Source organism: Geotrypetes seraphini, chromosome 10 (assembly GCF_902459505.1).
Source record: "Geotrypetes seraphini chromosome 10, aGeoSer1.1, whole genome shotgun sequence".
In the NCBI taxonomy this organism is placed as follows: domain Eukaryota; kingdom Metazoa; phylum Chordata; class Amphibia; order Gymnophiona; family Dermophiidae; genus Geotrypetes; species Geotrypetes seraphini.
In genome coordinates, this window is record NC_047093.1 from 98390339 (window position 1) to 98417414 (window position 27076).

At 44.1% G+C, this 27076-nt stretch overlaps 1 protein-coding gene across 3 annotated transcripts in view; it reads right to left on the bottom strand.

Moving 5' to 3' along the window:
• The window catches only part of MAMDC4 (MAM domain containing 4), a 343940-nt gene that overhangs the window by 137003 nt on the left and 179861 nt on the right, over positions 1-27076 (bottom strand). For all 3 annotated transcript variants that reach the window (XM_033959811.1, XM_033959812.1, XM_033959813.1), the window contains 4 exons: positions 25093-25218; positions 22739-22869; positions 6060-6153; positions 3891-4025 (listed from right to left, as the gene is read on the bottom strand). In XM_033959811.1, the coding sequence (XP_033815702.1) occupies positions 3891-4025; positions 6060-6153; positions 22739-22869; positions 25093-25218 (486 nt within the window). The remainder of the gene's footprint in view (positions 1-3890; positions 4026-6059; positions 6154-22738; positions 22870-25092; positions 25219-27076) is intronic.

Here is a 27076-nt window from a genome sequence, read left to right on the forward strand (position 1 = left end):
AGAAATAATCCCAGATGCAAATGATATTCTATAAACGTGTCTTATAATAATAGCAATGTCCTTAAATTCACAGGTAATATATGCTCAGAAACCCAGAGACCTATTGAAGGAAGAAGTCCCCCAGCATTGGTCTCACCATCCAATCATTGCATATATTTCTTTTCTCATACCCGCATGCTGCAGAAGGAATCCACTATGGATTTTTCACTCTGCCTCTTGTGTATTTCACTATGCAGTTTGGCGCCCTCTACAATTAGTACCCAAGCACCGAGGAGCTCCCAATATACGTGAAGTAGAGGCACCTTTATCAATAGGCTAAATAAATCGTTCTGCTCAAAAATCACTAAATAGTACAATTAACCGTCAACACTGGCTTCAAAGAAGCTCAGAAACTCCCCAAGAAATGGAACAGATATACAAAGTCTTCCAAGCCTTCAAGGGCTGACAGGCATCCAAGAATCAGCTTGGAGAAGCATAAACAGACTGAAAACTGTAAGCAGGCACAGGAAGGACAGGGTGGAGAGTCTAGAATGTCTTACCTATCTACTGGAAAAGAGCTTTCCAGGGTAAGTACATAATCTCTTTTTCCAGTGTAATAGGTAAGACATTCTAGACAGCTGGGATGTACAAAAGCAGTTCTCCCAATAGCTAGGGAGGACCCACAAGCAGAGTCCTGTCTTGCAGCTACATCACTCTGTAGAACTTAAAGATATGTTTCTTAGACTGCAGGGGGGGATGGAGATCTGCAGCTGGGCTGATGAAAGAACCAGTTGTGCCAAGCCCCAAAAGCAATGCCGGCCACCCTACTGGGATAGCTGAGCGTTTGGTCTCCTGCTTTGGCAAGGGAGAAGTTTAACTGGACTCTACAGCCCCAACCCCATCTGTGCCATGCGGCATGTGTCGCAAAGACATTCTAAAAGCACTAAATTTGTGCAATCCTGGCAATAATTTACATGAGGAGAACCCAAGGACTCTATCCCAGCAGTTTTCTAGGCAAAATTCAAAGTTTTGAAGAAGCAGGGAGCTGAAGAAAAAAAGATCGCTAAAAATCTAAGATGGTCACCAGCACAAAATTCATGCCAAAATTTACACATTTCCCAAACTTAAAAAATGACGATTATAGGATTTTTCAGGAGGGGGAACACAGGGGAACATCCAGAAACACTCAAAACCTCACTTTTCCAACCTCCCCCAATGTCTCTCACAGGCTGTCAGCCTATGTACTCATTGTGACCTGACAGAATCCATGCTGCAAACCTGCTTTCAACTCTCTCATAGTAGCTGTATGAGAATTTCACTGCCATAATGCTGGGAATTGATCCTCAAAGTTGATCTTCAGGCTGCCAGTCAAACTCCTCTGTCTGACTATACCTTCCTCCCTGCGGACCTACAGATGCGCACTGGGACGAGCGGAGGCGTGAAGACACAGCTAGCACCCTGCGAGATACTGCCGAGCCTCTTAAGGGCACCTAACAGCCTGCGCTTGAACCCCACTTAATAGTAAGTGAGCCAATTCAGGGATGGCCCAATCAACACAATAAAAAAACTACAGACCGTCCAGAACACAGCCCTCAGACTCATATACTCACTCAGCAAATACGACCACATTACCAAAGCATACACAGAATCTCACTGGCTACCAATAAAAGCAAGAATACAATTCAAACTCTACTGTCTCCTATTCAAAGTAACCCACGGCGCGGCACCCAGCTACCTAAACAACCACTTTCACTACTATCTCTTATCCAGAAGAAGGAGAACACAGAACATTTTCACCTACCCTCCTCTCAATGGTACTCGACGTAAGAAACTTTATGACAACCTACTAGGGACACAGGCAGCTAATATTGACTCCGACATCTCAAAATTACTGATCGAAATTACAGACATAAAAGAGTTCCGAAAAGAAATAAAAACACTACTGTTCAAAAAATATCTCCCATCAATCTAAACCGCCATCTAATGAGTTCCCAACCAATTCCTTTGGGAATAGAATCTCTTTATCCAACCCAAACTAAACACCCCTACTGTCCATATCATCAACATTAATTAACCAACATCACGCAATCATCAAAACAATAAATATACCTCCACTTATAGGCATATGATGCTACTCCCCATCCGAAGAAACTTGACTCATCTCATGTAACATCTTTTGTAATCTAGAATATATTGTAATTCTTATTCTCCACCAGTTATAAATTGACTTAGTTGCTATGTAACATCTCCTGTGATATTGAATGTACTGTAATTCTTCACTATTACCTGTAATTAACACTTCTCCTGTAATGTAATTCTACGGGAAATGCCCAGATATCTTCCTTATTGTAATCCGTGGCTATGTTATATCTGCTGCGATGTTGAATGTATTATAACTCTTCTCTGTTACTTGTAATCTACTCTTCTCCTGTAATGTAATACCATTGGAAATGTCCAGATATCATCTTTATTATAATCCGCCTAGAACCGCAAGGCACAGGCGGAATAGAAATCCCTAATGTAATGTAATGTAATGTAAGTTCCAAATATAACCATGGAGGCTGGCCATCAGGTACCCAAAAATGGATCGGCCTGTCAGCTACAGACTGAAGTCTGTGACCTCTTAAGCAGGCAGAGCTTCAAATTTGCAGTAAGCATGAAAGGGGATGAAAGTACGTCAAATTTAAAATAATAAAATTGGGAAAGCAGAACACACACAACTGCGGTCATGCAAGCACAAGGAAAAAACTGTAGAGGGCACTAAACTGCAAAGTGAAGTATACCAGAGGCAGAGGAAAAATCTGTAATGGATTCCTTCTGCAGCATGCAAGTATGGGAAAATTTATTTATTGTCTGTTTTTGTCCATGACAGGGATCACAACAACTCCTAATGAGTGAGATTTGGCATCTCTGTAATAATCTAATGAGTGTGTTTACTTGTGTAACCTCATGTTTATCCGGTTGCTGGTTGAAGGGCACACAAAGTTGTTTTCATGTGTTAAGACCAGAGTTAGGATCAATTTATTAGCTGGAGTCCTCAAGCAAACAACAGACTTCCACTCTCTTTCTGACTGATGCATAGTGCAAACCACACCAGGATGTAAAGTCCAAAACAAAATCCACTTCTTAGTAAAATAATTAGAGGCACTCTGTTTAACAGTGAACAATTTATTGGTAGACATAGTCCAACTATATACTGTATACTCCTCTTATACTCCAAAATGATGATTATTATAGTTCTTCAAGTTTATTAAAATTTGATAAAACGCTAATCATAATTCTTAGCGTTTAACAATTAAAAATTAAAAAGGGGCACAACTAACATACTTGTTAAAGACAAGACAACTTACATGAAAACAAAAGGATAGTAGGGGGATCATTTGATGGGATTTCACCAGAGACCCAACTCTTCTAAATTCACTAGCACTGGTCAGTTGGGGGGCTCTGACCAAAAGACAAATTTCCTGCCCAGATCCAGACCCTAAATCTCCTCTGAAGTAAGGTCACAAAGACTGAGATCACCCTCCAAGAAGTCCAAGAACTGGCTTGGCTTCTCAATGCTTTTCCTTAGCTTCTGGAAGCTGCTAGAACTCCTGTCCTGAGTCCTTAGCAGTTTGCAGAAATGTCTGCTTGTCTGTATGTAGTCCCATGGAGACCCAAGTGCATGAGCTTTTTTCAAATTCCCCAGGTCACCTCTCCTGTTACCAATTAGCAACTATTGTTTTACTCAAGCTGCAAACTGTGCAGCTTAGCTGCTAGGGCTGCCCTTCATATACTAGTTCATAACCTACAGCACTGATCATTTTAAAACTGTAACCTACAGACCTGGGAAATAGATGCACCCCTTTAACTCCTCCTTTCAGTGCATACTATTGCACAGGGCTACACTTGGTTTTGGAAAATGTACATACCTGTGCCCAATGTGTGATCAAATCCAGGTCTGTGGCGTGAAAAGACAACACCATGCCCATTGTCACGTGCCCAGTCAAAATCATCACTCTGGTCTTGATGCCAACCACATAAGCCCTTCTCAAAGTTACAAGAGACTAAAGCAGAAGAAAAAAAGAAAATTAGGAACTGGAAATAGCTGGACATGAAATCATTGCTTTACAGATTAATCTAATCTTCATTTTATATACCGAGTCTACTCCCTAAGGAGCTTGACTTGGTTTACGTTCGTAAAAAATGAAACATAACAAGTAAAAACTGTGAGATAAAACCAGAAATTGGTTAGATTAGATGGATGGAAAAAGTTAGAAAAAAGTATGTTGAATTGCTTAAAATTACTATACAACAGCTAAAATCAAATTAACTATTCTGAAAACAACCAGGTTTTTAAACTTTTTCAAAACTTAAATAATTGATCTACCAGTCTTAGAGAATCTGGAAGTCTATTCCAAATTCTCACCAATTTAAAAGTAAAAGATTTATACAAGGGGGGGATAGGGGGTTACGGGTCTGCCTGTGTGTATCTTAACCAGCCTGTGCTGAATATTGGAGAATGACATGGGGACAAACACTTTTTGAGGCTTGTGCAGATAAGGACAGAGCTTGCAGGGATGGAACAGGGACAGAACTCTCAGGGACCGGTCATGGATGGAGATAGATTCTGCAGGGATGAGGACAAATCTGTTGGGCTGTTTCCCGTGGTCTGAATATCAGCCCTTTGTGTCTTTCATAAAATTTATTTCCCAAAAGCTCCTACATAAAGTTATACCTGGGCGATGATGGTCCAGATGAAATTGAATGCTGCTAAGACCAAACTTTTATGGATCGGTCCTAAATTAGATTTTCTTCCCTCAGCTGTGACCTTAGACTCAGGAGAATCTCCGAAAATTGAGTTTTCCTCGCTAATATTGGGTATTGTTATTGATTCATCTCTTACATTTAAGGATCAGCTAAATTCTCTTGTTAAAAAGTGTTTCTTTAGCCTCCATATCCTGAGAAGAATGAGAGCGCTCTTTCATCAGTAACATGTCTCTGTACTGGTTCAGTCAATTATCTTGTCAAGGTTGGATTATTGCAACTCAATGTACCTGGGTCTCTCAAAAGTCAGTCTGCAGAGACTTCAGTTGATACAGAGTACCGCTGCTAAGCTCATTTTTGGAAAGAGTAAATTGCTCAAGGAATTACACTGGCTTCCAGTGTATCTTAAAATTCAATTTAAGTACGTTTGTATTGCTTTTAAATTCTCTTTGGCATTTTTATTACTTTGGTTCCTTTAGACTGGTATGTACACAGATATTTTAAAATTTATTTTAAAATATTTTAAAATTTATTTCTTACATGGTGCTTTGGTTTTATAATACCCTTCCTATTGTTTTTTCCTTTTTTAACAATACCCAAATATTGTAACTTTTATCCCTATTCCTCAAACTCATGTATGTATAGTTTTAAATTTGAAATTTGTATTTATTTTGTAAGTTTCTTCTATCTAAATTGTAATATGTACATCGCCTAGAATCTGTAATAGGCGATTCATCAAAAAATTGAATAAACTTGAAACTTGATCTTATCTCGCTAGGAGTTCAAATAAATTAAAACTTGCATTTCCTTCCCTTAGGGATAAAAATAGAACCTTCAAGAGATTCAGCCACTCTTTCATTTTCAAACTAACTGAGCTCTGGGATGAGTTACTGCTTTCACTTAGAAGTCTAAGCTCCTTCATTTTATTTCAGAAAGCTCTGACAACTTTCTTTGGAAACTAAGCCATTCTAGATTACATTCTTCTATATTTATGTACTATACTTACATTATTGAGCACCTTTTTGGCTGAAGACTCTTGGCTATTCTCAAAAATGTAAATCTTGCTACCCTCTTTATAATCACTAATTCTTATTAGGTCTTTCCTTTCTTATAGTAAAGTTCCTGTAAACCGTGCTGAGCTCTATCTTTATAGAGAGGATACGGTATATAAACTTAAGGTTTAGTATAGTTTAGCTTATAAAATTAAGTTTTAGTTTAGTTTATACCTGCCCTGAGGCAGGAATAACTTTGTACTTGTATGTGCCAGTTTGAGTTGGCTCATTTGTGCATGTGCTGATCCCGCGACCATTTTGTGCTAGTGCACTGGTAAATACCTTCCTCACTGAGATAGGTGTTTGGATGACAGTCAACAAACTTAATGTCATCCACAGCAGCAGCAGAGGACTCTGCAGAACTAATCAGCTGTATCTGCAAAGAGAGAGAGAAAGAGAGATGGCTTAAGCTTCTTGCCAGAGCACTCCATTAGATCATACATAGCTCTGCTTCTGTACAGAATCCTGCAGTCCATATAATCACTTTGATACTTCTACTATTAATTATTTCTATAGTGCTACCAGATATATGCATCACTGCACATAGTCACAAAGAAGACAGTCCCTGCTCAAAAAGAGCTTACAATCTAAACAGACAAGACAGATAAACAGGATACAGTTAGGGGGAACGGTTAATCAGCTGGCTGGGTTGGTGGGCAGTGGAGTGTAGGGTTATGGATTGATACAAGTCCTGTGCTATAGATCATAGATTTCTTTAGTGCCACATTTCATATTCTGAGGTTTCAGTCCAATTTAGTCATATATTTATTTATTCTTATATTTGGCTCACACCTCAAGGCATGTTTCATTCAAATATAGCACATAGATGGGTTAGATAGATTCTATTCTCTTCTCCTTCTTGTTGTCCCTTCCTCTCTATCATTCTTCCAGTGTCCTGCCTATAACTTGAGCCATCTTTCATTTTTTTTCCTTCTCATTTCTTCATCACCTGTACTTCCTTTCCCTGACACTTTCTTGTTTCCCTCACAGCCCCTATTTTCTTTTGCCATGTCTTTTGCCTTCCCTGCTTCAATCTTCCTGAAATAATTGGAAATTGTCTAAGAAGCAGTTTGGGGATTAAAAATGATAATGTTCTCTTTCTCCCTATATACTCTTTCACCTGTTCTCTTCTTCAGATTCCTTTTTTTCTCCTTTCAGTTCCTGTCCTCTCTTTTCTCTCTGTCTTCCCCTCACTACAGCTACTCTTCTAGCTTCTCTATCACATTCTTCTCTTTACCCTTTCCCTCCTCTTCGGAGTCTTATCTTCTCCCAACTTCTTAGGCTTTTCTCCTCTCTTTTTCCTACCTTTTGATATGTTGTTCTCCCTTGGATCTCAGCAATGGCAAGATCTGGTGAATATGCTTACTATGTCTCTGTACTGCTCATAAGGACATAAGAAAAGCCATGCTCAGTCAGCCTGAGGTCTATGGAAACCAGCATTCTGTCTCTGACAGCAGTCAGTCCTGGTCACAAGGCAAATATGGTAAGCACAATTGATACCTAATACAACGGAGTCATCCTGACTAGCCAGTTGAACATATTTACTCGGGCATTCAAGAACTGTCAACCAATCAGCAATGACAGTCTTTGCAGAAATTTGTCTAGACTGGAAAGGATACCAAATTCATCATAAACAAGTTTTGTGACAGGATTATGGGTCCTGTCTGACCTGCATACCATTATAGTATCATCAGCATGCTGATCAGATGAGTCATATGAAACAGCAGGCATACTTCTCAGTTATACCAATTAAAAGTACAGGAGCATTAATGCCTGCCAATATTCCCTTGTAAGGACTGTTATCAATTGTGGAACCGCTAAGCTCAAGTAGAGGTTCAGATTCACTGGTTGATTCAGATAAATTTGGCATTGCTTCTGGCAGTGGCATACCAAGAGGGGGTGCACGCTCCAAGGGGGTGCTTTAGAGGGCGAGGAGGGAGGGTCAGTCGGGAAGTGCTTCTGTGCTGCTGTCCGGCTTTCCCTCTCCCCCCTGGCGTCCGACTTCCCCCCTGGCCTCCCTGCACCATTTACCTTCTAGTTGCAGCCTGCACAGAAGATCGCAGTTATAATGTCTTTGCAAACTGCTTTTAGCTGTTTCTTCCGCCGTGATCCTGCCTCTGATGTCAGAGGAGGGGCGGGACCGCAGCAGAGGAAACAGCTCAAAGCAGTTTGCAAAGACGCTATAACCGTGATCTTCTGTGCAGGCTGCAACTAGAAGGTAAACGGTGCAGGGAGGCCAGGGGGAACACGGAGGCCTTCCCGGGGAGGGGGGGGTGCGCAGTCCTTTAGAGTGGGGAGTGGGACAGACCTTGGGGGGAGTGCAGGGTTTCAAGGGGGGGAACAGGCCTTTAAGGGGGGGACAGAACTTCAAGTGGGGGACAGACTTTCAAAGGGGGGACAGGCCAGGGATGGTGGCATAGGCCTTCAGGGGGGGGGGGGGACAGGCCTTTAAGGGGGGAAAGCCTTTAAGGGGGGACAAGCCTTCAAAGGGGGTACAGACCTTCAAGGGGGGGGACAGGCCAGGGATGGTGGCATAGGCCTTCAAGGGGGGACAGGCCATCAAGGGATGGGGGGGACAGGCCTTCAGGGGTTGGTGCAGGCCTTCAGGGGGGGACAGACCTTTTGGGGGTGGGGCCCTGGTGTAGAAGTACATGGAGGAAGGGGGGTTCAAAGAGACGTGCTTATGCCGGACTTTGGGGGGGAAGAAATAATGGGTCTAAAAATAGAGGAGAGGGAGGGAGATGATGGACAATGGGATTTAGGGAGGGAAGGAGCAGAAAGGGAGAGAGGTTGGACACAAGGGATGGTGGGGGGGGATAGAGATACTGGATAGGAGGGTAGTTGGGAAAAGAAAGGGAAAGATGGTGGACCCTGGGGTGGTGGGTAAGGAGGGAGAGATGCTGGATGAAAGAGTAGTTAAGAAAAGGTGGATCTGTGGATGGAGATAAAAAAAAGATGCCAGACCTCCGGGGGAAGGAAGGGAAACGGAAGGGGAGGACAGAGATGGCAGATGGATGGTTAGCACAGAGAAAGAAGAAAGAAGGAGACCCTGGCAAACAAGTTATCAAAAGACAACCAGAGCCTGGGACCAACAAGATTTCAATAATGACCAGACAACAAAAGGTAGAAAAACTAATTTTATTTTCCATTTTATGATTACAATATGTCAGATTTGAAACGTGTATCCTGCCAGAGCTGGTGTTAGACCGCAAACATGAGCTAGGATTTAAGAGAGAGAGTAAAAGTCTTTTTTGTTTGTTTATTTTGTTTACACCACAGCGCCATTGTGGTTAGGAGAAGGCAAAGGGGGTGAAGAGGCTGTAAAATAAACCCATCAGGATGTTTGAAAAAAACACCCAATTGGACAGGAAAATCGAATCGAATCGAAAAACCAATTCAATAGGCTGAATCGAATCGAATTGAAATTTTTTCCCCTGAATTGGGTAGCACTAGTGCATAGCCGGCCGGGTCCGGAAGTTCCCACGTTGTTGAAAACGGCACCTCAGCGCGGCTGCCGTATTTATTTCAGAGCAGAGTTGGCAGGTAAGTGACGTCGGAGGGGGAGGGTGGACCGGCAGCAGCAGTCATCGCGGGACCTTGCTGCAACTCCCTGCATCTGTCGGCCCAGCCCCCCTCTTACGTCACTTACCTCTTCCGGAGCAGAGGCAGCAGAAGTAGTCATCGCGAGACCTTGCTGATTTCGATGGAGAGAGAAAGAAGCATAGCAGGGTGGTGGAAGGAGAAAAAGAGAGTCAGGGTGGTATGGAAGTGTGGTGAAGGGTGAGAAAGGGGGCAGATGCTGATGGAAGTGGGGGGAAGGGAGAGGAGAGAATGAAATGCCAGACCATGGGGGTGTGGGAGAGATGGAAGGGGGAGGCATAAAGTTTCTAGAAAGTGAATAGAAGGAGAGAAGATGCCATATAGAAGGGGCAGAGAGAGGGTAGACAGTGGATGAAAGGAAGAGAGTGACAAGAAGATGAGGAAAGCAGAAACCAGAGAAGACAAGGTAGAAAAAAAATTCTATTTATTTATTTATTTTTTGCTTTAGGGGAGATGCTTTCTGTGGTGTTGCATTGTATGCAGAGTCCAGCTTTTTGGTGCTTCAGTTTAATATTTGTCTATGTATTTTTATTCTATCTCCCCATTTACAAAACTGTAGAGCGTTTTTTAGCGTTGGCATCTGAGCTGTTACCACCATGGTTAAAAACCACACTACAGTTTTGTAAAAGGCAAAGGTGTTTTCTGTGTTCTGTGTTCGAAAAGACATGGTTTTCTGTTAGGATTGACTGTGTAGGGTTGATCTGTACTAGTCTGGCTTGCTTAGTTTTACAATGGGTGTATTGATGTACTGCTCACTGCAGTATGTAAGATGCTGCCTTTTCCTAGATACACTCTTGTGTGACGTGTGGATTGTTACTAAAAATCATGTTTTTCATACTGATGGGGGGGTGTCAAAAAATGATGGGCCCCGAGTGCCACATATGCTAGGTATGCCACTGGCTTCTGGTCACTTTTACTTTTGCTTTCACAGTGCTAAGAATGGTGCAGTTTGTCTGCATAAGTATTTTTAATCTCAGCGTCATTTCAGCAAAGTCTCTCCTGAAGAAGGCGTCTCCTATACTCCAAAACTGTGATCCTTGTTAGGACCACTGCTTTCTAATAAAAACTTTATTATTGGTTGAAAAGACACCTCCATTGCCTTTTCTTGTTATACTGTCTAAATCCCTTAACTTTTCTTGTTATACTATCTATATCCCAAGACGAGGTGTTCTTCTGTCAGCCTGTCTGCTATGTATAGGAGGTACATGAGGTGTGTCATGTGTATGTTGTATGAGAGAGGGGTCACTAAGATCCTCTGCACTTTTAGCATTTCTTTCAGTTAGTCTTAATTAGCAACCCATTTGTGAAGAACTTCACTAACTCAATTGGTTCTAGGCCTTGTGATGCTAGTGGGTCCATACAGTATTCCATCTGAAATGTAGACTCCTCAGACTCTGAAAATTCTGCAGAGTGGTCTGAATCACAGCCTTCTTGTTTGTTCTGTGAGCAAGTTTGATGTCTTAACTTTTGTTTGCATTTTGCTCTTGGCTTGGATGTTGTAGAATTTTCAATTTGTGGCAATCAGACTGACTGATCTATGGGAATTAGGTGATTTCTCAGAACCTTTTCTACTTTCAGGTGTTATCTTGTACACTGGCAGGTTTGGCAACTGAGTCACTACCATAGAGGGCTCTTTGCACCAGCAGTTTGATAGCTTGTACTTGCCTGGGATGCCTAGAGCTCTGATCAGTACTCTGTCCCCAGGTTGTAGCTCTTGGCTTTTGACTTGGGCATCATAGTGGAGTTTATTGCCTGTATTTTGTTTGCCAGCTGTCTCCTGAGCTGCTTGATATACAGCACTGAGTTGCTGTTTGAGATTCTGGATGTATTTGAGTTGGTTTCTTGAAGAGTGTCCATCTGGTATGACTCCAAAACATATATCCACAGATAGTCTAGCTTCTTGGCCAAACATAAGATAATAAGGGGAATCACATCATTCTGCTTACATGTTGATTCCACTATTATTTCTGCTTTGGGTCTAAAGTACCCAACATGTTTTAACACAGTTCTATTGAATCTTTCAGGTTGTGGATCTCCCTGTGGGTGGTGCAGTGAGGTATGTGACTTTTTGATGCCACAAATTTGCACATTTCTCTGATTAATTGGCTTTCAAAATCTTTACCTTGGTCAGAGTGGATTCTGTTGGGAAATCCATAGTGTAAAAAGCATTTTTCCCATAACATTTTTGCAACTCTGACTGCTCAATTTTTAATAGAGTAGGCTTGGGCATACTGGGTAAAATCAGTGACCATCCAAATATTACCAATGATTCAGCAGTCATTTTCCAGACACAGGAAATCAATGCACACTAGTTCTAGTAGTCCATTGCTGGTACTGTGCATTAGAGGTGCAGCTCAAATAGCCAATGTCTTTTTCATAATATACTTCCCAAATATCTTAACATATTGTTCGATGCCATCAGATAATCTGGGCCAGAAAAACATGGCCTTGATCAGCTCATGGTGCAATCCACACCCATGTGGCCTGTCTCATCATTTAATACAGAACTACAAAATTTCTGTGGCAGCACCAACTGTTTTTTGGGGGCAGCCAGTGGCATGTTGGGTGGTTCAATATAACAAATCATCAGACATAACCATACGGTCCCATTCACAAAGTAGAAGAGGTACTTCTGGGTGATTTGACATTATAGACTCAATAGGTTTGCAGATGGGACGAGTCAACACTCTGCTTCCAAGGTAAGGGCACACATAGCAAACAGTTCTCTAGGAGCCACACAGACTCAGGTGGAAAACGCCTTACAGCGACCTAGCAAACACAATGTGTGGAGGGCCATGTATATTAATGCTCACAGTTTAGGCAATAAAATTCTAAAGCTGGAAACTGAAATAAGGGATGCCAACCTAGACGTGGTAGCAATAACCGAAACATGGTTTACGGACTCACATGGGTGGGATATGACTATACCGGGGTACAATCTACTTCGTCATGACAGAGAGGGTAGGTTAGGTGGTGGGGTAGCACTATACATTAAAGAAGACATCAAAACCACCAGGATCACAGATGTCAAATACACCGGGGAGTCCCTCTGGGTTAACCTGGCAAGAGGTGGCAATAAATGCCTGTATCTTGGTGTGGTATACAGACCCCCAAGACAAATGGAAGACATGGACACGGAATTAATCGAGGACATAGAGAATATCACTCTACGGGGCGACACTGTACTGCTTGGGGACTTCAACATGCCTGATGCAGACTGGAACACATTTTCAGCAACCACCAGTAGCAGCGAGAGGCTTTTGGCCTCCATAAACAGTGCACAACTAAAACAGATGGTAACGGAGCCCACTAGGGCCCAGGCGATCCTTGACCTGGTACTCACCAACGGGGAAAGCGTCTCAGAGGTCTTGGTAGGAGATACGCTAGCCTCCAGCGACCATAACATGGTATGGTTCAACCTTAGGAAAGGATTCCCTAAATCAGGGGTGTCCAATGTCGGTCCTCGAGGGCCGCAGTCCAGTCGGATTTTCAGGATTTCCCCAATGAATATACATGAGGTCTATTTGCATGCACTGCTTTCATTGTATGCTAATAGATCTCATGCATATTCATTGGGGGAATCCTGAAAACCCGACTGGATTGCGGCCCTCGAGGACCGACATTGGACACCCCTGCCCTAAATCAATCACAAAAACAAAGATACTTAACTTCCGGGGCACCGACTTCACACGCATGGGGGATTTCGTTCATCAGACGCTGCAGGACCAAGCAGAGACCGGTAATGTGGAAGCTATGTGGTCGCACCTGAAATCATCCATACACGAAGCTACTAATTGCTACATAAAATCGGTAGACAAACGGCAAAGAAACAATAAACCCCAATGGTTCACTGAGGAGATCTCGCACCTCATTAAGGAGAAGAAAACAGCATTTCTTTCCTACAAATGTACGCAGAGAAGGGAAACTAAAGTAGAATATAAGACCAGGTCCGCAGCGGTCAAAACAGCAGTTAGGGAGGCCAAACTTCAAGTGGAAGAAACTTTGGCAAAAAACATTAAAAAAAGGGGACAAATCTTTCTTCAGGTATATTAGTGATAGGAAAAGGAACACAGACGGCATAGTACGCCTTAGAAGACTGGACGGAAACTACGCGGTGGCGGATTCTGAAAAAGCCGAAATACTAAATGAATATTTCTGCTCAGTCTTCACCTGTGAGGCACCGGGACACGGACCACAGTTGAAGACAAAACAAATTACGGAAGACCCGTTTCAGAATTTTGAGTTCACACCTGAAGACGTCTACAGCGAGCTGACAAGGCTCAAGGAGAACAAGGCCATGGGACCGGACAATTTACACCCAAGAGTGCTTAGAGAATTGAGAGATGTTCTGGCGGAACCGTTGGCCGTGCTCTTCAATCTCTCACTAAGCACGGGGAAAGTTCCGTTGGACTGGAAAACAGCCAATGTCATTCCTCTGCATAAAAAGGGTTGCAAGTCTGAGGCTGCGAACTATAGACTGGTGAGTCTCACTTCAATAGCGTGTAAACTCATGGAAACACTAATTAAGCATAAATTAGATACGGTCTTGAATGAGGGGAATCTCCGGGACCCCAGTCAACATGGATTCACCAAGGGTAGGTCCTGCCAGTCCAATCTTATTAGCTTCTTTGACTGGGTAACAAGAAGGCTGGACTCAGGAGAGTCCTTAGACGTCGTATACCTTGACTTCAGCAAGGCTTTTGACAGCGTCCCACAATGCAGACTGCTGAACAAGATGGAATCGATGGGGTTAGGAGTAACACTAACTGCATGGGTTAAAGATTGGCTAAGTGGCAGACTTCAGAGGGTGATGGTTAACGGTACCCTCTCCAAAACGTCGGAAGTGACCAGTGGAGTGCCGCAGGGCTCAGTCCTGGGTCCACTCTTCTTCAACATATTCATTAGGGATTTGACTCAAGGGCTTCAAGGTAAGGTAACCTTATTCGCTGATGATGCCAAACTATGCACTATCATAAACGGCTACAATCTGCAGAATACAATGGAACAGGACCTCCGTACTTTAGAAAGTTGGTCCTCTGTCTGGCAGCTGGGCTTCAACGCCAAGAAATGTAAGGTCATGCATCTCGGAAATGGAAATCCATGCAGAACTTAAACCTTGAATGGAGAAACTTTGACCAAGACTACAGCAGAACGAGACTTGGGAGTGATCATCAGTGCAGACATGAAGACTGCTACTCAAGTGGAGAAGGCTTCATCTAAGGCACGGCAGATGATGGGTTGTATCAAGAGAAGTTTCGTCAACAGGAAGCCTGAGGTCATGATGCCATTATACAGAGCCATGGTGAGACTTCATCTAGAATACTGTGTGCAATTTTGGAGGCCACATTACCGTAAAGATGTGCTCAGAATTGAGTCGGTTCAGCGGATGGCCACCAGGATGGTCTCAGGGCTAAAGGGTCTCTCGTACGAAGAGAGACTGAACAAATTGCAGCTCTATACTCTCGAGGAGCATAGGGAGAGGGGAGACATGATTGAGACATTTAAGTACATCACGGGACGGGTCGAGGTGGAAGATGATATCTTTCTTCTCAAGGGACCCTCGAACACAAGAGGACATCCGCTCAAACTCAGGGGAGGGAAGTTTCGTGGAGACGTCAGGAAGTACTTCTTCATGGAACGAGTAATAGAGCATTGGAACAAGCTTCCAGTACAGGTGATCGAGGCCCGCAGTATCCCAGACTTCAAGAACAAATGGGATACCTATGTGGGATCACTGCGGGAGTCATACCAATAAATAGGGTCGCTAGGATATAGACTTAATAGAGCAGGTCAGTAGAGTTAAGGGGGCCAGTAGACTTAAAAGGGGGTCAATGGTATGGGCAGACTTGATGGGCTGTAGCCCTTATCTGCCGTCATCTTTCTATGTTTCTACTTCATTGACTCTAAACCTGGATCATTTCTCAGGGCCTTCTGCAGGTCAGATTTACTTAAAGGAGGTAAACCATCTTCACTTAGGCTAATGACATTGGTATAAGCCATGGGTAGGATGGTGGCAGACACTCGCAGTGAGATAACTGCTTCACCCTCACTAGTATGCAGGGTCAGAGCCTTGTGCCAATCTTCTGATACTTGGACCCATGGGTCAGAAGAATTACTGCTGTATGTTCTTCTTGATGGTGGCATCATCATCGATGTTTACTTTTCCTGTGACCAGTAGCATTGAGCTTGTCTGTAATCAGCACACATGTAAGTGGATTGTTGCCAGTGCATAATGTGAATTTGGCAAAAACAAAAAGAAAGACCTATGCCCACACTAAGACTGGGAGAAAAAAAACAGCCCCCCCTCAGAACAACAGATGGTGGAACAATCATTTCTGGATGACAAGGGGAAGTTTATTAAAAATAATGAGGTTTGGTGAACTTGATCCCATATGGGGTTCTACATTGCACTTTCTGGCCTGTGGGGTTACTGTTTTGCCAGTGGCTTCCTTCTGTATACCTGTAGTCAGAAGTAGGCCTAATCTTTTTCTTACTGTAGTAATAGTATGTATTGGGAAATGCTTGAGTACTTTTTGTCATTTCCAGAGTTTTTCTCTCTGGCTATCTCTGTGATTTGCACAATTGTGCCTCTGTTAGGGCCACAACTCCCTGGTACAGTTCAGCTAATAGGGTCTGCAAATCCTTCTCTTCATCCATAGTCATCACAGTAACCACTACTTCTTTCTCAAACTTTGGAATAGGCATAGAAATATCCTGTAGTCTCAAAGCAACTATTTATTTTTATAAATGCCTTTTAGACTCTGTTAAGCAAACCACTTCATTCATCTGGGCAAAAGTCCTGGCAGGAGGTTCAGGGATTTTCTTTGCTCCTACTAAATCCAGACTTACTGTCTCCTGCTCTTCTTCCTCTCTGTAAAAATCCAGGTTTTGTTTTCTTCTCACAGAGCCTTAGGTACATGATCATTTTGTCTGTATGAGGAACACCTCTTACTAGTTGTTCTATCATAGCATAGTCTTTTCTGGAGGGTGCTAAGCCATCCTTCCTGACTACTCTTCTAAAGAGAACTTCTAGCCTCCAGTGATAATCTGAAAGTTTTTCTCCCTCTTTGTGACCTGTGTTTCTAAATCTAAAATACAGGTCAGGCCCACTTTCTGCAGTGCCAAATGTGCTTTCTAATGCTTCTAGGCACTCCTCAGCTGACAGGGTTTTCTCTGAGTCTTTCGATTATTTTCTAGCACCTTTCCTATTGCTAGTGTAATTAGGGTTACCAGATGCCCTCCTGCCCGACGGTGATTTGTTCCAAGCTTTTTAAAACCCAGGCAAAGTGCCGGGTTTTGAAAAGCCATCCGGACACGGACGTCTGGTAACCCTAAGTGTAATGGAAGCAGTGTCAGCAGAAACATTATTTTTCTATGACTGAGCAATGGTTTAAATTCAGCTAGTATTTTTCTTCACTGATTGAAGAATTCAGTGAGTTCCTTCATTAGAATACTATCTTCTCTCTGTTCTGAGGGGCTACTAGATTCTCTTTCACTACTAGAATTTTCCAGGGTGTAGACTCAGTGTCTAGCACAATCTCCCATGGAAGTGTCCTAGGGTTTGTGTCATGAGGGCATATCCATAGGATGAGAGACTCCACATGGGAAAAATTACTAGCCCTATCTTGGATTTTTATACCTTCCACTTTTGTGTTTCTCTCCAGTACAATCTGAATTTCCTGAGAATGAATTCCTAAAAGAACATCTTCCAACAGACAGGCCCTTGTAGAATCAATTCCCTCTCCTGAACACCAATTTAATAAATCAGGGTAGGAACAACAGCCTAATGGCTAGAGTTGCAGCCTCAACACCCTAAGGTTGTGGGTTCAAGCCCAGCACTGCTCCCTGTGACCCTGAGCAAGTCACCCAACCCTCCATTGCCCCAGGTCAGGGGTCTGCAACCTTTAAGACATAAAGAGCCACTTGGACCCGTTTTCGAAAAGAAAAAAAAAACTTGGAGCCGCAAAACCATTATAAAACAAATCTAACACTGCATATATTGTTTCTTATCTTAATGTTTAGATGCTGATTGGTCCGGCGGCGCAGCGGGGCGGGGCCGCCGGACCAATCAGCAAGCAAGGCTTTCATCTGTGTACATGCTGAGCTCACTGCTCAGCATGGCTATTTCCCGCCGCGACGCCGGACTTGTAAGCTGCATGCCTGCATCGCCAGAATTTAGGTAGGCTGTTTTCATCCCCGTGGGAGTCCCGTGGGCCGGGGGGGAACCCGCGGGATCCCTGCGATCCCCGTTCCCATGCAGACCTCTATCACACATCATCCTCCGCGCCTCCCATTCGTCAGGAGCACGCCGCAGCCACTGAAAGACTCCGGCCCGCGTGACACACTACCGGAGCCGCGGCAAAGGTGAAAAAGAGCCGCATGCGGCTCTGGAGCCACGGGTTGCCGACCCCCGTCCCAGGTGTATGAGGTAGATTGTGATCCCACCAGGACAGATAGGGAAAAATGCTTGAGTACCTGAATATAAAAACCACTTAGACAATCTCCATTGATAGATGGTATAAAAGTAAGAAAAAAAAACTTGAAAAAAAACCCCAACAACCAGCAGGAGCCCGACATCAAAACCATCAGCTCCACCAGAGCGCAGCCTTTTCTGCCTCAGACATCGCTCAGTGGGCCGCAGAAAGCCAGCCTCGTGCCTGCAGAGACCGGAGAGGAGCGTGGGAGCACTGCTCCGCCCCCCTCCCGAACCAGCAGGAGCCTGACATCAAAACTAACAGCATCAACGGCGTGCAGCCGTTCGGCGTGCCGTCGAAGGCGCACGTCAAAGGCGCGTGCGCCTTAGCTAGCGCCTTAGCTAGCGCCTTAGCTAGCGCCTTAGCTAGCGCCTTAGCTAGCGCCTTTGCGAAGCACCTGCGCGAGGCACCTGCGCGAGGCAACTGCACAGGTGTCCGCGGAACCCCCATCATCCAAATCCATTCAACCCCAGCCAAGACCTCTGAAAACACAGTCCAGACTGCGGATAATTCAGGGCCAACCTTTCAACAGGCATAGGCACTGCAGCCGGACAGAGACTCAGCCAGATCAATCAACAAGAGACTTCCTACCACGGGTCACCCCCAACAGGTCCGAACTCTCTAGCTCCCCTCATTGCTCTAAGTTCCTCCCCCCCTCCCTCTTTGAATTTTCGTTAGACTCAAATCGTCAGTTCCTATATTGCATCCATTACTGGGATCATTGCCTGTCCCCCTCACAGTAATAGCTAGCCATTATTCTGAACTGTATTCTTCCCTTTGTTCCTGAGCGCCACACCTTGTTCCTGAGCGCTATACCATCCAAGCACCATAGTTGTATTTCATTGAACCTCATTGTATTTCACTGTATTTTACTGGAAATTATCAGATGCCAAACTATACTATATTTTATTGGAAACTGTCTAGATGCTAAACTGTATTCCTGTTGATATCAGTACCTGAATTCCCTCCCTGTTCACCCTTCCTCCCACTAGCTCATTTAGCCCCCTCCCGGCCCTGGCTTTCCGACAGTATAGCCTCTCCTTGCTAAATCCCTCCGATTTAGCCCCCTCCGCATACGATTCCGTGTGGAACACCCTATTGCTCAGGTTCCAAAAAGACAGACAGTTTCAGAGGTAAATCCGCTCTCACTGCAGGGATTCTGGTTCATCCACTCTTTCCCTCCTGTGTTGTCCAAAAAAAAAAAAAAAAAAAAAAAAAAAAAAAATTCCCTCCACTTAACATACTGCTTCACAATCGATCCAAACAAGCCTTGCCTCCCAGCTTAAAAGGCTCCCCAAGTCAAACATGAAGCCTCCCTTTTGGCTCTTTTTTCTCCTTCTCTGCTCTTCTCTTAAAATCACCCTCTGCTTAAAACCCTCTTCCCCTAATCTACCAGACTCCCCAAATGTCACTAATACCTGCCCCAGCCTAAATATCCCCACGCTGCTACGCACTAGAAGTCACTCTCACAAACATAAATCCCGCAAAGCCAACCTAGCCTACCTAAAGCCTGTGCCCCCTGCCAACCTTCCCAACCATGCCCCTGACTCTCTAACCCCAGTCCCGATACTTTACTGCAACGCCAGATCCGTATGCAACAAGACCCAAATTATGAAAGACCTCCTCACAGATTTTGATCCTGGACTCTTCTGTATCACAGAGTCCTGGATCAAAAAAGATGATTATTATACTCAAAACGAGATTTGCCCCCAGGGCTACCAAGGCCTCTTTTCTCCTAGATTAAACCGTAAAGGAGGCGGACTGGCACTCCTCTACAAATCTTTCTTTAATGTTGAACTCCTCGAAAAAGGCAGCCACCATTCACTAGAATATATGTTAGCCTCTATCAATGATGAGCTCCATCTTCACCCACTAGGTATCTTATTACTTTATCGTCCGCCCACCCCCTGGAGCAATTCCTCCGAACTTGTTTACGAGACCATATCTAACGCTTTCCTTAAGTTCCATAGACTACTGATCATCGGAGATATCAATCTCCACCTTGATGACACCTCTAGTAAAGATGCATCCGATTTCAATAATTTCCTCATCTCTCTCGGCTTCTCCCCCCCCGCCTCCTCTCCAACCCATGAAAAAGGACACTCTCTAGATCTCATCAGCTTCCTCGATCTCACGGATTACAAAACCTCAACCGACGACGTCCGCTGGGATCACGTTCCCTGGTCCGACCACTTCCTAGGAACCTTCTGTCTCCCCATCTTCATGTCCCCCCTTGGAACCTCTCCGCAGTCCTCTAAGTCCATTACTTTCCGTAAGAAAATTTCAAATGACCAGTTCTGGTCCAAATTTCTTGACAATCTCCCATCCAAGCCTAAGCCATCAGATCCTGCAACCAACTGGCACACTTGGACCACTCTCTCAGAATCCACCTACCAATCTCTCGCCCCACTTTCCACCAAAACCATCTCCTACTCCCGTAAGGCCCCCTGGTTCCTCCCACAACACAGGGCGCTAAAACAAAAATGTCGATCCCTGGAACGCATCTGGAAAAAATCGAAATCCCCCACAGATAAACAAATCTGGAGAGTCAACATTAAATCTTACAACAATACACTCAAAAGAGCTAGGAAAGACTTCTATGGTGACAAGATCTCCAGATCGAAAAACCAGAACAGTATGCTGTTCCATATCTGGCGCTCCTTAACCCCCAACACCAACCCTTCTATTCTTCCCTCCTCCCCATCAGTGGATCAACTAGCAAACTTCTTCAACGGAAAGGTCACCGCCTTGAGAAGCTCCTTCCCTCCTGCAGTCTCCTACAATCCTCTGGTGGCCGCCTCCCCCGATCCTACTACAAAGGTCCCCACCCCCATCCCAGTCAATAGATCCTGGACCACCTTTGAGCAAGTATCCGATTCCCAGGTCCTCAAACTCTGTCTGAAACTGAAATCCTGCAATTGCACCTTGGACCCATTCCCATCCTATCTATTTGAGAAAATTCCCGCTCAGGCCATCTCCTCTCTCACTATACTCATAAATTCTGCCCTATTATCGGGCCTCTTCTCCCCTGAAATGGGACGCATTGCACTGACCCCCCTACTAAAGAAAGCTGACCTAGACCCCTCCGCCCCATCTAATTATCGCCCAATAGCAAACATTCCGCTCCTAACCAAACTGCTAGAGTCCATCGTCTCCTCCCAACTTTCAGCCTACCTGGAAAGATTCTCTATCCTCCTACCCTATCAATACGGCTTCAGACCCAACTTCAGTACCGAAACCCTCCTGGCCTCCCTTATCTCGAAGATCCAACAATTTCATTCTCATAAAAAATTTGCCGTTCTCCTTCAATTCGACCTCTCTGCTGCCTTTGATGTCGTCCACCATGACATTCTAATCTTCCTACTCTCCGAGATAGGCATCAGTTCTACAGTCCTCGACTGGTTTTCGAATTTCTTACGTTCTCGCTCTTACACCGTCACCAAACATGGTTCCTCCTCCTCCCCATGGAAACCGACCTGTGGAGTCCCACAAGGCTCCCCCCTATCTCCCATCCTCTTCAACATTTATATGTCCTCCCTGAACCTTCTCCACCTATCCCCCCTAGAAACACTCTACACCTACGCCGACGATATCCTGGTCCTCATCGAGACCGATGCAAACCTCACCAATCTCGTAGCTAACATTTCTTCTTGCATAACCAACCTTCAATCTTGGGCTCACACTGTACAAATGAAATTGAATGAGTCCAAAACCAAACTACTATGGCTCGGCCCCAAACTTGATCAATTACCCACCTCAATCCCACTGCCCACAGGTTCCTCTCTACAGCTGGAGTTCTCTAGCAAAGTTCTGGGCATCACCATAGATTCATCATTATCCTTCAATGACCACCTCAACTCCCTGATAAAAAAATGTTTTTGCAGCCTTCACATGCTGAGGAAAGCGAGGTCCTGCTTCCACCAAAAACACTTTGCCGTCCTCGTACAATCCATTATCCTTTCCAGATTGGACTATTGCAATTCCATTTACCTTAGCGTAACAAAGAAAAGCATTCACAGACTCCAACTAATACAGAACACCGCGGCTAAACTTATCTTCTCAAAAAGTAAGTTTGATCATGTCTCACCGCTCCTATCCAAACTCCACTGGCTTCCCGTTATTTCCAGGGTCCACTTTAAATGTGCCTGTCTAACCTTCAAGATCCTCCATGGTATCCTCCCTCCTTTTATCCCGCTATCCTGGAATTCCTCAAATCCAACCTCCACTAGATCCTCGCAAAAATTAAAACTATCCTACCCCTCCCTAAAAGGCATCTCTCTTGTTGGTAAACTTGGCTCTTCCCTCCCTTTTAGAATTGCTCAGCTCTGGAACAGTCTCCCTTCCCCTCTCCGCAATTTGAGTCCACTTCTACCATTCCGTAATCGTCTGAAGACCTGGCTCTTCTCCAAAACGTAACCCCGTCCCGTTCCTGGCATTCTTACACCTAAACCTCTCTCCTCTCTTACTTATATAATTCCATTGGATTTCCGTTCCTTCCCTAACCATGTAAACCGTGCCGAGCTCCATCAGTGGAGATGATGCGGTATATAAATCCAAGATTTAGTTTAGTTTAGTTTAGTTTAGGAGTCTCTCATAAAATATTTAACAAATGCCTTCTAAAAATCCTGATACACTATGGGGCTCATTTTCAAAGCAGTTAGGCACACAAAGTACCAAAGTAACATATTTTTTATGTGTCTAAGTGCTTTGAAAATAAGCCCTTAAACTGGCTCATATCAATCAACAGATTAGTAAGGCATGGCTTCCTTAATTATATAAAGTCTTAATGAATTCCTCTGCTGCTTTTCTAGGAGCACAGAGTGCTATTCACAACCCTGATCTTTCATTCAGGATAAAGACCAGCAGTGCCAGGAAGTCTTAAGATACCTGAAAGCGCCTGGTGTTTTCTCCTACTGGGATTTTAATGTACTGCCAGTCCAGACCTTGATCACCTTGGATGTGCCAGGACAATCTGTGTGTTCCCAATACAGGATCTATAATATAGACAGCAATGGATCCTACAGAAGAGAAGATAAAAAAATAAATGCAAGCAAGCTATGGCACTAACAACAAAATCACATCATGGATTCAGTCACAGCAACCCTTTGTTGAGTACAACCAAAGTAGCAGCTGAAGCCAAACAAGTTTAACAGGACATAACTTAGTGGAATCCCATGGTCACGGACTCCCAAGAACCTAGAGCAGAGATGGGCAAACTCAGTTGTCAAGGGCTGCAACCCAGTTGGGTTTTCAGGATTTCCCCAATAAATATGCATATGATCTATTTGCACGCACAGCCTCCATTGTATGCAAATATGTATTCATTGTGCAAATTATGAAAGCCTGACAGCGTTGTGGCCCTCAAAGAGTGAGAAGCCAATTCTCTGAAGTCATCGTGCATTTAACAATGAAGCTAAACCATTATTAAATGTAAGGATTTTACCGCCCGATTATTAAAGTGTCTCACGATGGTTTTTTCCATGCTTTCTAGTAGCCTCCAATTATACTATGCAAATATAGTACAATGAGGTCATTAATATTAAAACTATAATATATCAAGGTTATTAATATTAAAAATGACCGCTCTGGGTGATTCTCAAAAAGGAACGCACTTCCATTTATGAAGAATCGGGACTTATCTTTACTGGCAGGGTCTTACCTGTCATAACCTTACTTTCTAGTCAGTGCCTGAGCGCTGATTGGCTCAGGCACTGACGGAAAAATAAAGCAGCTCAGACCCGCCACCAGCCCTAATTTCAATTTCTCATAATGGTAGCCCCAAAAAAGTCTGGTGGTTTACTCCCCCCTCCCCCCGCCGCCATTGTCGACCCACACCCATTCCCCCACCCCATGCGGAAGATCGGCAGGAGGGGCCTTAGGTGCCAGGGCCAATCAGGGAGTACTGGGAAGGGGTCTAAAGCCCTGATTAGGCCAGGCACCTAAGGCCCCTCCCATAGGACAGGCCTTAGGCACCTGGATAGGAGGTGCCTGGGCCAATCAGGGCCTTAGGTCCCTCACCAGTGCATCCCAGAATGCACTGGGAAAGGGAAGGCCCACCATTTTGAAAAGGCGGGCCTGACAGTGGGAGGGCTTGAGCATCCCTCCTGCCAGTCTTCGAAAAAAGGTATAAGGGCGGTTGGAGGGGAGATAGCCCACTATACCATCAGGCTTGTGTGGTGCAGGGCTGTGGGGACTGTCGGGGGGGGGAAGAGGGGAGCTTGCTGCTGGTGAGTACCATGGCGGGGCATGAGGGGTTGGCCCAACAGACCACCAGGCTTGTGTGGTCAGCGGCTCTTGGGGGATGGGGGAAGCTTGCTGTCAGGGGGTGAGTCTTTTTTTTTTAAATAAGCGCAGCTCTTGTACACACAACAGCTTTGCCCATTTAAAAAAAGCAACCCCTGCTCTCCCTGCTTGCAGTTCAGGTAGGGAGAGCAGGGGTTGCGTGTTTGTTTGTTTTTTAACAGGTAGGCAGGCAGGAGGAGGAGCTGGGTAGTGATTTTTCTTCTGAGCACAGCTTCTCCTTCCCCTTTACTGACGATTTTCCACACACATAGTATGCATATAATTTGCATGCTTTTGTGCTGAGATTCACCAGTAAAAAAAAATAATTCCCACTATGGTACTTAGATAATCTGGCTCTGAGATTGCCCATCCCATCCCTGACCTAGAGCTCAAATAAGTTCCCTTTAAAGGTTTTCTACCAGTTGATCTGAATTAGAAAAAATTCCTTCTCCACCAAGCACATAAGTGTGGAGCAATCACTGAGCAGTCTGGAGTAGGAAATGGCTCAGCCTACTCTTTTGCCACCCCCACCCCCTCCCAAGGAACATGCAGCAATGGGAAGACAGATGCAAACCTTCTAAGATACTGAGTAGCATCTCTGCGCTGCACTATCGGCATCTCATGATGTTAATCATCATCAGCCTAATAATCATGAGACCATTATGGGTAGCCAAGAAAAGCGAGAGCATTGGAATGTGTGGCGCAGTGTTAGAGCTACAGCCTCAGCACCCTGAGGTTGTGGGTTCAAATCCCTCTCTTCTCCTTGTGACCCTGGGTAAGTCACTTAATCCACCCCCCATTGCCCCAGGTACAGTAGATAGAGTCTGAGCCCGCAGAGACAGATGGGGAAATATGATAAAATACCTGAATGTAAAACCAGTTAGGATATAAGTAGTATATAAATAAAAATAAATGAAATGAAGTTAACATGGCTGGTGAAGAACTGATGGTATTTGTACCTCCACTATGAAGGTAATAGTACATCTTCATGGTACAGGCCAAACCAGAGGGACCCAGAAGAGGACTTTCAACTTTTGCTGCAGTAAGATGCAGTCCCTCGGCTCTTTGCAAGCTCAGGTAATGACCTAGGGAAATAAAACAAAAGCAATACTATGCTGTGTCAAGAATACAAGTGCTCCAGGTACCCCCTTGCTGAGTGTGCATAGCCCAGTCTGCTTCCGGCAACCCTTTGCTGAGTGCGCACAACTTAGTCTGACACTGGCAACCCCTTGCTGAGTGTGCATAGCTGGGTCTGACAGTGGCAACCTCTCACTGAATGTGCACCTCTCGCCGAGTGTACACAGCTTAATTTGGCGCTGCCTCTAAGAGGCCATTCTCTTCCTGGGTAAGGAACCTTTCACTGGTGCAGTGACAGTATTTGATAAATAATTCTACATCTCCCTGCCTGAAATCCTTGGAAATTGCCTAAGAAGCAATTTAGGGAATGAAAAATGACTGTCTCTCCTAAGACAGCAGATGCAACTGTGAGGCAATGGGATAAATTCCAAGGATTCTGAATGACTATTTTGTTTCACATAATACTGCTCAGTTTTTAATACACAGTATAGGGAAAAGCCAAAGCTCTACTGTCGGCAACTCTACTTCACAAATGAAGCGCCAAAGGCGTGGCACATTTGATACTGTCCCTTGAGGAAGGCGACGCTGTCGCCGAAACTTGGATCCTAGTCGAGACTTTGTTTTTATACAGTTTAATAGTTTGTCTTCAAATAAAAGACCTGTGACCATCAGTTGGCTGTGACATCTCCAGTGCCTCTTTTTGTTATTCTCTTCATGGTAGTTTGAGGCTATGTCTCTTCTTTTTTTTGTACTCTGGAAACAATTATAAAAAAATAAAATTGTGGCACACACAGACAAACATGATTTAATGAGACAGAGTCAGAATGGGTTCAGCTGAAGGAGATCTTGCCTCACCAATTTGCTTGACTTCTTTGATAAAGGTGAGCCTGTTCATGTAGTGTATTAGATTTTCAGAAAACTTTTGACAAAGTTCCTCATGAGAGGTTCCTGAGAAAATTAAACAGTCATAGGGTAGGTGGCAAAGTTCAGTTGTGGATTAGGAATTTATGATCGGATAGAAAACAGAGGGTAGGGTTAAATGGTCATTTTTCTCAATGGAGGCGAGTAACAGTGAAGTGCCGCAGGGATCTGTACTGGGACCAGTGCTATTTAACTTATTTATAAATGATCTGGAAATTGGAACGACGAGTGAGGTGATTAAATTTGCAGATGACACTAAACTGTTCAAAGTTGTTAAAACGCATGTGGATTGTGAAAAATTGCAGGCAGACCTTAGGAAATTGGAAGACTGGGTGTCCAAGTGGCAGATAAAATTTAATATGGATAAATGCAAAGTGATTCACATTGGGAAGAATAACCCGAATCACAGTTACCGGATGCTAGGGTACACCTTGCGGGTTAGCACCCAATAAAAGAATCTGGGTGTCATTGTAGATAATACGATGAAACCTTCTGGCCAATGTGTAGCGGCAGCCAAAAAGCAAACAAGATCCTAGGAATTATTTTAAAAATGGATGGTTAACAAGACTAAGAATGTTAATGCCTCTGTATTTCTCCTGGAGTATTGCGTTCAGTTCTGGTCTCCTTATCTCAAGAAAGATATAGCGGTACTAGAAAAGGTTCAAAGAGAAACCAAGATGATAAAGGGGATGGAACTTCTCCCGTATGAGGAAAGACTAAAAAGGTTAGGGCTCTTCATCTTGGAAAAGAGACGGCTGAGGGAAGATATGATTGAAGTCTACAAAATCCTGAGTGGAGTAGAACAGGTGCAAGTGGATCGATTTTTCACACCGTGATAATACATATTGTGACAGGGAAAATCCTGAAGTTAGGGACATCCCCAATTTTGAATAGGTTTCTAAGAAAACATCCCCTGTCACTAGGGAAATACCAAGGCTTAGCAAG